Consider the following 11,806-nt stretch of genomic DNA (forward strand, 5'->3'; position numbering starts at 1 on the left):
CTTGTTTAGTTACATTAAGGTTACTACCTGTTCATGTTTTTTGTTTATCATAATTCTTGCTCATACCTATCACTAGTGATCTTCTTTCATATTACTCAAATGCCAACAGTTGTTTAAGAATCCATGGTGGCCACAGTACATGGACAGTGGAGGAGAAAAATGCCTCTGTCCTCTCTAGCATCTTTGTGAGAATAAGACACTAAATAAATTTTTGTGCTTGATTCACAGGAAGGCAAATAGCTGTTTTATTTTACTAATCTTTTTGTCTGTACAAATTCTCATATCAGCCTAATTTTAATCTGTAACAGGTGAGGTTGTAGTTTTCTTTTCATTGTAACCTTGAAAATATGGCTGCCAGACAGCTGTTCTTGTGAAAGGTGTCAGCACAAATACAGCTGCTTTTTCTTAAAGGAATGTTTTAATAGCCTTTTAGAAAGAAAAGCTTAAAAAAAAAAAAAGATTGAAATGAGAAAGTACTATTTTCCTTGGAGTAGGGCAAGTTTGTAGTGGAGTTGAGGATTTGGGATAGCTTAACATATTTTTATTTTTTAGAGTAACAAGCAGAACCACGTACAGCACATCATTGTAGCACAATAGCAGGTGGTCCCACGGTATTTTAAACTGGTTAATGACAGAATTTTATGTAATCTTAGAGTTATTTTAAAGTAAAATATATCCAGTTCCATAACCAAGGAGGAATAGGTTTGTCTTTATACATGTCGTGAAGCTCATGAAAATTGAGGTTACTAATACATTCTTAGGGCCAGGAACTTGATTCCTAAAAGTTTCATGTTTCCAAATTTGCTGGGAGGAAGGAAGAATATTCTTCAAAGCTTGATTATAAAAGAGGCTTGTAAAGAAAATGAGTCATGTTTTAGAATGGTGTTCTTAAAAGGCCTTACATTTAACTATTGAAAGATGGACATTGTCTAATGAAGGAATGTAAAACCTAATGAAAATGATCAGTTGTGTCTCAGTTGTGTTGCAGAGTTGCACTGTGATACTATATTTTAGCTGTTAGGTCTTTTTAAATAGCACAAGTTACATTTGGAAATAGAATTTTAATCCATCCTAAGACAAAGTACTGATAAGTGTCTTCAGTCTCTAACTGCTGGTGCTTTGAAAAAATGTGTTGGTAGTAGTCAGATGGCTGCATTTCAACAGTGGTGGGAAACATTCCTGTATGTAAATACTGTAAAGTGCTTTGGAGGGGGAAATGGCGCTATATAAATGTAAGACATTAAGTGCCTCTGAAATAATAAATCTGAAGAAAAATATTTCTAGACTTTTTATATTTATTGATGATGTGATTAGGAATTTTGTAACGGTACAGTGAATGCATTTTCAACAAATCTCAAGTCATTTAATGAACCTGCTGACTTGCATTCAGCTTCTAAAGTCAGGGTTATTGCCTGAAGTTCGTGCTATGATCAGTCAGTTTCATCTAGCAGAAAGCTGAGGTAAATGCTTGTAGATATGTACCTAGAGCAATCAGATTATAGGTGCCTTAATCTATTTGAAATGAGAACCAATTGTGATTTCTCCTTCTCCATTATGCCCTGTTCATTTTTTTCATATCAGTTTTACTGATTTTGGAAAGGTGCCAGCTATAACCTGAGTAAGGTTATAATATTTGTATTTGTATGGTAATTTTCAATGCTGCCTGATTGTTGTACTTTAGAAAAATGTAACTGGAGACTGAATATTTGACGTATTTGTGACTGAGTCATTTTCCTTTTTCGATTTCTTCTGTTTACCATCCATTCCTGCGGTAGATGTACTCACCATCAAAGTACTTGGAACTCAGTAACGTAGGGTTCACCACACTTTACTTGAGTGAAGTGTTTTAAAAGTCTACCCTTGGAATCAGCGCTTTCTCATCTTAATACTAATTTCTTAAGTGGCGTTAGGTATGCAACAAGTATATTATGTAGTTTTCTTAGAATTAAAAATAAAGCCCTCTTAGGTTGAAGAATTTTCTACAAAGATGCAGTTTAATAATTGCAGTTGGTGCAACTTAGAGGAAAAATGCCACAACCACGGATAAATAACTAGTAATACTAGTAATAGTTCTAACATAATTCTTTTTTATTATAACATTTTTCCCCCTCTAACATACCTTCGTATTTCACTGCAGATCCTTGCTCTGGCTTAGTTCTTTGCCTGAGGAAAACAAGGTATATTAAGGAAGTAAATCGCTGGTGACCTGATCTACACTTCCTGCTATTGAAGAAAGGTCAGCCTGCGGTGTGAGGAGTAGAAGATCATAACCACTGCTGAAGCCAGCCAGGGAGATTAACAGGAGTGTTAAAAGGGCCAGAAACACATTAAATGACAACTGCTTTTTTCCTCAGAGGTCAGCAGTTAAGCCAGTCCTACACTAGTTTCAGAGACAATTAGGAGGATTGTTGAACCTGTTGTTAGCAGGAAATAGTGTAAATAAGGATTGTAAAATGATTGCCTCAGTGCTTGCATAACTCTTGCATGTATTGATTCCATTTGAACAGCAGGATTAACATCTGTTTAATCTTTTGAGAAGTCTTTTCTCTCTGTAGGTTTGGCTTATGTTACAAGCTTTCATGAATAAAAGAAATCCACGCTGGTTCCCCCTGGGAATTTTTTTATTGTGGATGTGATATTTAATACGTAGAGCAACTTAAAGTTTGTTAATTGTACAAGTCTTGGCTTTCTGCTGTCTAGTTTCCTTTGTTTGCTAGCCCAAACACTTTAGTTATTCCTTATGTTAACAGTTTATAGAACAGTAACACTTAAATTACTGAACAACAGATTTAAATGCATGTCCAAGAAACAATCTTTATAGCTGAAACCTTTTCTGAGGCCATGGTCCAGTACCTCTGAAAGATTATGCAAAGCTCCAGGCAGCTGTCTGCTCTCAGCAAAAATGGAACTTTCTTGAAGAAGGTTAAGGGTGGGACGTGAGGGTGTCTTCTGCCAGAGTGTGGTGAACTTCTGTTGCCTTACCTCTCAAATTCAAGGCTTGCTTCACTGCGTAACAAGGATATAGTTTTCTTACAAAAAACATGTTGAAGAAACGCATGCAAAAATACAACTACCTAATCTGCCTAATTTTGAGGAAGATTGGCCCGTGTTATGGCCAGGACTCACATTGTTCCTTGTCCGCAGATTGTGCGGATAAGAGTGAAGTCACCTGCCTTGTAAACCTACATAAAAAGATTCTTATGAACTTCTCTGGGAAACCAGAGACTATTAGCAACTTTTTATAGCACAAAGAAGGGAATTGAGGCCGAAGTCCAAATCCATGGGTTTGAAAACCTTTTTTAAATCCACAAATACCATCTCAACAATTAAAAAAAAAATTCAGACCAGATTTTTTTTGTATGAGGTACTTGTATTTATAATAGTCCTAAGTAGAGGATTTGGGGAAGATTGTTTAAACTTACTGCTTAAAGATTTACACAAAACGCAGTATTTTCTCAGTAAGATTCCCCCTTTCCTGAGGCATTGGGTACGTCATGCTGGTACACAAGAACAGACACAGACAGGTCTGATAGGCAGTAGTAATTCCTGCATACACTGTATATTTTGGAGGCAGTTCTATGATCTATAATATTGTAGTGATGCCCATGAAGCAATGCTGAGACAGTCCTTTGAGATCTGTTTCCTGTTACCACCTTTTTCTTCAATGTAGGAGAGATTATTTTGGTTACTTTTTATTAGACCAGTTCAGAACTCAAAGTACATAAAGCCCAAAATAGCCACCCCTACAAACTCTAGTATAGTTGCACTCAAGATAATCTGTTCCTATTTATGTCTCTCTTTCCTAGTTGCTGGAGAAGCAGCATTTTATCATAGTTCCTAGCATAGCTTGTATTTCATTGGAACTCTGATATCAGATGTTTTAGTCATCTTTAGATATTTTAGTTTGTAAGCAGCATCTTACTTGTTAGGCCAGGGTCTATTATTGCTGCATGTAGCACGGTTTGAGTTGTGTAGCACTCAGTATGAGGTTGAAAAATAATCAACACTACAAAACCAAGCCAAGAAGTTACCTTTCACTGCTGCCGCTTTGCACTTAGTGCAGAAACGCATTGTCCTGAGCTGTCCCATGAAGCGGGATCAAAGTTAAGCCTATAATCACATTCCTCTCATTACGTGCCCCTGAGCAGCGGCCAGGGGAAAGCTGAGTCTGCTGTACTGCAAATGCATGGGCCAAGCGGTTTGCTGCCGTTCCTCTCATTTGTACTTCATTGTAAAGTATGGTACAATGTTCATTTTAATGAGTCCTGTTAGACTGGCAGAAATGTAGCATTGCATTATCAACCTTTATTCACTTACATGGAGGAGGAGAATGTTGTATGAAAGCAACATTGTAAAACGGATAGTGGCTTATTACAGTAGGCAGGGGTGCCCATGCCCTTTATCAGGAGCAAGCCCAGGTACTGTAATGGAGAAGTATCTGTTTCTCCCAGACGAGTGCAAAGAGACCAATTCCCTGGGCATCTGCTCCTTCTAAAGCAGCCCAGGGCTGAAGCTGGCCATGTGTATGTTGCATGTAGGACTCAGTATTTCTTCCCCCCAAAAGATTTTTATCCAACATTTCCCTCATACGTTGAGAAAGTAAAAGTGCGTGAAATATTTTGCTTGGGCTGTATGCATGAGCCCAAAGGATAATATTTCCAGAAACTTTGAGCGGGAAAAAACAACCCTATTCTCAACTCTCTTCACAAACAGCACAAACCCTTTCTGAAATAGGACCCGGTAACTCTACGGTGTCAAAAATGCTGACGTGGCAGTGCTGTGTACCGAGGGAACAGAAGTGCTGCTGTTCTTCCAGAACTTTTGCTGCAATGGGTCATTTTTACGCCATTTAAGGTAGTTTGCTTCTCTGATTCTCTTTAATTAAAATACAAAACAAAAAAACCTTCGCTCTGACCTGCCTGATGCATGATTTATGTCCCTCTTCTCTGTAGGTGGTGACGATATCAACTACAGCGTCCTGTTTAATGAGACCTGTGCCACCCTCCGCAGGCCCCTGCTTCTCGGAGCTTTGCAGGGACTGACAGGAGGAAGCAGAACAGCAGGGGCGAGGGAGGCGTGAGTGCCCCTGTACACTGCCTTTGACTTTCCTTCCAGTCTCTCCTGCTTTAAGTGCTGTGAGGAGGCTCCCTGGCTCTGCAAGGCTTACACATGCAGCTAAATGCATAGCATTAACTAAAATGCAGGGTTTTCTGCAGGTTACACCTCTCTTTCTGTGAAATCAGAGTTAAACAAAACTCACAAACCCCTTTGACTTCTACAGTGTTCTTGTCCTATGCAAAGAATTATTGTATAAGGATGAAAAATATAAAATGTTGTAAAATCTATAGGTTGGGATAATCATTTTACATCATGTTATTTCTTTTCATGAACACAAATGTCATTCTATTGTAGGACATACATAAGTCTTTGAGATAGACATCCAGCTAGTGTCAATTAAAAGATGCATTTTTCTTTTCTCTAGAGTTACGGGATTTTTCGGGGGCCCATGGATAGCAGTAGGAGCAACAGCTACCAGCATTAGATGAAGCAGTTCCTCCCTCAGCAAGACCCTTGAGTATCACCAAGACCTAGAGCACCAGTCTGGGACTCCCTGCCCTGAGAGAGACATCTCAGCAGGTCTCCGAGACTTTCTATTAGCGTAAGAAACTGCACCAAGGGCTGAGTAAGCGCTCAGAGGAACGGGCAGCTGAGCAGCAACTCGGGACTCCTCAAAATCTTTTATCGCTTCTGTATTCAGGGTTTTCTTGCATTTTTATTCTTACAGATAGTTATTGCCCTCGTAGTCTACATAGACTACACTACTGTCACCAGAGTATATATATATTTATTAACATTATTAATATATTAAATATATTAATATATTTTTAATTCCACTTCAGGAATTAGTAGGGTTCTTCATAAATAAATAAATGAGAAAGTTATTTCCCAGTCACCTTTATTTCACTAGTATAAATTATTGTCATAAATACAGATATCACCAGTATAAAAATTAGAATATATTATAAAATAAATATTAAAAGTCATAGTAAAAAGTACCTTTAAATCCCATCACCAAAACTGTCTCAAGCTATAGCAAAACAAACTATTGATTCACCAACCATTTAATTAAAAAAATCAGTGTTCAATGTGCAGTAAATACTGCTACCTACTCAGTGTTTGCATGAAGTGAGTTATCACTGACTCAAAAACTGCAAAGTTTATATCCTGACACTAACCTGGACTTACCAGATTACCCTAGTAGTGTGATTCTAGGTTTAGTGTAATGTGGATATGTCTTTTCCAGATGAAGAGCAGCACCTACTTCAGGAGTGTTTCACAGAAGTTAGTAGTACAGTGATTTCAGTTTGTTCACTTTTGATTTCCTATATCCAAAGATAAATAGACCAAGCTTTTTTTATCCAAGCAGTGCAGAATAGTAGTAACTTTTTCAGATCTGAACTAACAGATAATGTCTCCAGTTAATAATGTTATAAAAAAGGCAGATAAATAAAGGTTTTGTTTCATAGAAACAAAAACAGAAAATGTCCTTTGCATTAGGTAAAGGACAAAAGTGTTTAGAAAAAATATAGTGTTTTTTCCCTTACAAGTACCTGAAGTTTTCTGGCTCATTACGGCCATGCTTTCAGAATGGCCATACCTGGTCAAATCAAAGGTCCTTTCAGGATCCTCTGTCAAATAGAGGCTGCTTTGGGAAGAGTATTTCAACAGGGCAAGCACATTATAACATCTTCCCAGAATACTCTTCCAGCTTCCAGTTATTAGTGTCACAGGGGCTTCCTGATATCTTTGTGCCTATAATATATTTTTCATCTGTGACTGTCTCAGAAGTTTTGAATCCACAGAAATAGTGGAAATTTTGGCTTCACAATGTCCTGCAGCAGAGACTTTAAAAGGTTCCTCTTTTTTTCTTTTCCCACACTGGAACTGCCACAATCTCCAGTGTTGTTATCCACTAAGGCCCATTAAGCGGTTGCTTTTCTCTGGCCAGTTTTGCTCTCTTGCGTTTACACAGGATCACTGGCAGGGCAATGGCGAGAGCGAGGACGGCAACGGCCACCGCCGCTAGGATAATGAAGACTTCGGTTCCGTATTCTGTAGGGGAGGAAAAGAATCCAAGACTCAGGAATCAGACAACAGAGCAGTTTTTCTTTACAGTTTCACTGGGTCCTCTAGCGGTGCCCCAAAGGGGCCAAATACCCCTCCTTTAGAGCCTCCAGCCCTCACAGAGAGCCTCCTGACCTCAGAAAGGCTTGCTGTGTTTCGCAGTACGACAGGAGCCATCACCTCAGTGGGAACATAACTCATTTTACCGTGAATTTGTTAAACTCTATTAAAGGTTGATTTCAACCACTTCACACCAGGTTTTATTCTAGTATAGTTAGTCTATACTAACTACTAGTATAGTTAGTCTATACTAACTACAATACTATGCTATTGCCACAGCAGTAAGTCCAAAGCATCCTCCTGCTACCACACAGTATCTGTGAAATTAGGTTCAAGTAGAAATTTGTTCTAGGTTAGAAGCTGGAAAAGACCAACCAAAGAAGTTTTTATTCAAATCATAGTTTAACAGAATTCAACTATGGTAATAAACAAAAATATCTATTTTGGTAAGAATATTCATTTGAGAGAAGGAGAAACAATTTTGGAAGTTTTCACTTTGAGTGGAAAAAGTTTTGCCTGATAAGAAAGAAGGTATGGGTACAGAAAAAATATTCTAATGAAGTTTTTTGACTTAATAGTGAACAAAATGTTATCCAGGTTGTTTGTCTGGAGTTGGATGGCTGGTTCACTGACTGCCCACTTAACTTGTTTGCTAGTAAAGAAGCAGAGGTGCTAATCTCTAAGCTTGCAATGTATTGTGATACACGTAGTACACGTAATGCATGTAATATTGCAATGTAACAATGAAGAATGCATAAGTTTCCTTAGCTGCTTTTCAGATAATAACTAAAGCAGATGGGAAAAAAATGAGTTTCCATAGTTCAGCTTAAACTATAAGTCACTGGAAATGCCTGTTGGATAGTTATCCAGCATTCTGGTATTTTACAGCTGGTGATTCAACCATGTACCCTAGGATCCTTTATTGGATGGATCTAAAGAAAATGTGAAAACAAGAGAAGCTGGAGGCTAGTGATTAAGTCTGTAACCTCAGGGATCCAACATTAACTGCCAATTTAAAACTAAATCAAAACAGTTTTAACAAAACCTTAAAAACAACTCCAATTAGTTAAAACTAGTGACACTTAATGGGAGTTCTTCCCATGAGTTTCCTTTTCTAGTTTATATCCTGTCATTTAAATAGCAAAAAGATTGATTTTTAACTTAGCCAGCATACTTAGAAGATCTATAAAAATATACTCATAACTGAGGTGTTAAAAATGCTGAAGATATTGTGACAAACTCCGTCAGATACATACCGTCTAAAATATTTCTTCCAACGCTGGTACAAAGCACCATGCTTTCTTGACCAGTACGGCTTTTACTGCGAGAGGGAATGATTCCCTGTATGTAGAAGCAATAGTTCTTTGTGCTTTCGACATTTATTTCAAATTTATTGCTTTTTGTTGTAGCATCTTTCTGTAAGAAGAGAAACATACACTTCAAGAAGGTGTTCTCTGCAAGAGCTTTACCTCTTACGGAAGCACCAAAATGGTTATGGCATAGCTACAGAATATGTGAAATGTTGAGTGAGACCTTACCTTTCCAGAACTTTGGTCTTTCCAATAATAGAGTTTATATTCCAAGTCATTTTTGAAAATATCTCGAACACTTTGAAAACTTCCATTGGGAAACATATATGGTGTAAGTGGATCTTTGAACACAATACTCATTTTGGAATCTTTTTGTGTGTAATTCTGGATCTCAGGTTTTCCAAGAATAGCTAAACAAGAAAGTTTAAGAATTAAAAAAAAATGGCATCATCTTTTCTATACAATATAGAGTTCCCTCTACTCTTCTTCCTTCCTCTATTATAAATTTTGCAGAGTCAAAGTGGTGTAGGGGAATCCAAGATTACAAGCAAATATTTTTATCTACTATACTGTGCTAAGATGCATGCTGTACAATCTAGAATACAGTGCTAATTTGTGAGAGACAAGTGCTAAGTAAGATCTTGCGCAGTTCCCTGCCATGGGAAAAGCATCATACCTGAAGATCTTACTCCCAGATAGTAAAAGTGCTGCTATAAGAACCTACAGAAAAAAATCTTTCCGTCCAACCCAAAGTTTATTTAAGTCAGTGGAAATCCTGCGATTAAGTTTACAGTAAGATTGAATTGACATTCTACTTACTCTGATTATAAGGTGTGAAATTTTCAGAGACTGCATAAGGTGGCTGTTCAAAGTTATCCATCCTGGAGGACGTTACAGACAGTATATGTGCTGTATAGGTCTCTCTTACATTCCTCAGCACATCAGTAACATCACACTCTGTTTCTGTTGTCTGAATGCATTTTCTTTGGGTGTTGGATGTCTGTCTGAAAAGAATAGGAACTGTCAATGCTTTCTAATCAGATTTTTGAAACTATTTATGTAGGTTAAAATGGTACTTCTTAAAATATATGACTATAATTGCCAATAATTGTTTCCTAAGAAGTGGAAACAGAAAAGTATATTTGGCATTATTAATTCAATTCTCTTTTCTGTCTTTGCCAGTGAACTAAAAACAAAAAAAGAGTTAGTGAACTCAGAAGATAAGTGTTGAGTGTTTGGAAGTTCACAAACAAGTTTTCCTCAGAGTATCTTACAATCTGGCAAGCAGGAGAGTTTTATTTAGAAGTTGCCTGAACTCCCTTCCCACCAGATTTTTTATAATGCCACAAATCTTCGAGTTTCAATGGCCTGCAGATGCTTTGAGAAAAGACAGAAGAGATTTGATGTTTGTAACAAAAAAAGAACATTCTTTCAAATGTACATATGGATCAGAAACCAAAAACTGAAATGTATTGAAGGCAATCCTAAAGAAATTCCTTGCTATCAGAACAATATGTGAATCTGTACTGAATTTGGGTAGACTTTTTTTTTGCTTGCAAGCAAAACCAGTTCAGCTGGCAGACTCCCAAGATAAGGGTCTGTAAGAAACCATTTTGCAAGATCAAGCTCTTAAGATATGCTGTGCCTTCTGATCAAGCATAAGCTTTAAAGTCTATTCATTTAATCACTCTTTTCCTTTTAAAGAATAAATGAGGACACTGGACCATTACACAGGTATGTAATTTATTAGTCATGAGAGAACTCTCATTTCCAGACAACTTTTATATACAGAAGTGCCTACAGTACTATGTATCCATGACTCTGCAGGAGAGTTGATGCAGTTTGCCCTTGGGGCATGTTTAAGAATTGTCTGTGTTTTAATAGGAGGGCTAAGTACCACGCAGATTTCTTATTGAACTTTACCAACGTTTTAAAATAAATGTTAGACACATCATATAGACTGGCTGTTTTCCATGGTGGACAGTATTTCACAATCTCTCTAAACGTGCCATGCAATACTTTGATAGAGCTAGACTAACAAGGTCATTTTTAGTATTACCCAGCATTTCACTGGTGGTGATTCACTGGTTAGTGTGACATTCAGACTCATTATCAGACACCTCCCAAGATTAGAGAAAGAACAAAGACTCGGTCCAGACACCTTGAAAGACAAAAAGGTGCCGTTTTGCGTGGTCTGAGAGGCAGCTGCTTCCCAGGGCTCCAGGCCTGCACAGACCCCCAGACTGAAACACTGATCTAAAGCTGAACTACTCATTTCTGAAGTGGAAGAAACCAGACTCTCCGATCAGATATTCCTACAGTTGGGCATGAAGAAGATACAACTATAGAGTATGCAATTTTCCTAACATCCTCCTTTTGGGGCTGTTTTCCTGTCTCAAATTTTTCTCAGTCTCAAATATGTTCACGCATGCTTTATCTTCTTCAACTGTTACTAGTATACACACCTTCAGTGTTATCTACTTACCCAAGTATTTCTACCGTGTAGAAATAATCAGATGGTTTAGGTTGCCACCGTAGTATTGTTTTAAAATTGATTGAAGACCAAGTTATATTAACTGCTGTTGGTAGTCCTGGACTGCCTTTAAATACAGAAAAGAGTGCCATCAATCACACTGTGCACAGCTCCTGGCTCCCCGCATTCCTTCCTTAGTTAAAAGGAGTCCTTGTTGCTACTTGAAGATCTGGGGGAAAAGGCTCGGTCCTGCCCTCCAGGCTTATGCTTGTCTTATTAAAGGAATGTGTCCTGGCAGAGGTGAGAAACATGAAATATGTCTGGAGTTTGCTGAGCACTTCCTTCCACTTTGATACCTTTTAAGGGGTAGCTTCCAGATAAATTCCTAGAAACAAACAAAACTCCCCCAAAATAAGAAGTCCCTCAAAGAGCTGTTGCCCCATGTGCTAATAGCGGGAAGGGCTTCTCCAGGACGACCGTCCGCCTGAGAAATGGGAAGCGGGCAGAGGCCGTGCAGCCGCGCTCTGGGAACGGCCAGGGACGAACCCCACGGGAAAGCACCGCCAAGGGCGACGGGCTCTGCAGCCTCCGCACAGAGGAACTTCCCTGGGTGACGTCCCAATTATTTCCCAAAGAGAACCCCCTGCCTCTTCTGCAAGATGGGGGCAATGGAGCAAGCAGCGCGATCCGCTCCCTATCGCCGTGGACAGCAGCTGAGCCACAGCGTGCGGCCCCCGCGCCCCGCGAGCCCGGCACACGAGGGATCCCGTGAGGACCGCGGCCGGACACGGCGCGGCCCCCGCGCTCAGCTCCGCGCGGGCCGGCGGGCAACGGGCCG

At 38.9% G+C, this 11,806-nt stretch overlaps 1 protein-coding gene across 1 annotated transcript in view; it reads right to left on the minus strand.

Moving 5' to 3' along the window:
- Positions 1-6,092: 6,092 nt before the first annotated feature.
- The window catches only part of F3 (coagulation factor III, tissue factor), a 6,013-nt gene continuing 299 nt past the window's right edge, over positions 6,093-11,806 (minus strand). Inside the window, exons 2-6 of the mRNA XM_026037969.1 lie at positions 10,981-11,095; positions 9,315-9,499; positions 8,724-8,905; positions 8,442-8,601; positions 6,093-7,113 (exon numbers count right to left, since the gene is read on the minus strand). Of these exons, the coding sequence (XP_025893754.1) occupies positions 6,974-7,113; positions 8,442-8,601; positions 8,724-8,905; positions 9,315-9,499; positions 10,981-11,095 (782 nt within the window). The 3' untranslated portion in view covers positions 6,093-6,973. The remainder of the gene's footprint in view (positions 7,114-8,441; positions 8,602-8,723; positions 8,906-9,314; positions 9,500-10,980; positions 11,096-11,806) is intronic.

This window comes from Nothoprocta perdicaria, unplaced genomic scaffold, assembly GCF_003342845.1.
Source record: "Nothoprocta perdicaria isolate Ctin4 unplaced genomic scaffold, notPer1 scaffold_20, whole genome shotgun sequence".
NCBI lineage: Eukaryota > Metazoa > Chordata > Aves > Tinamiformes > Tinamidae > Nothoprocta > Nothoprocta perdicaria.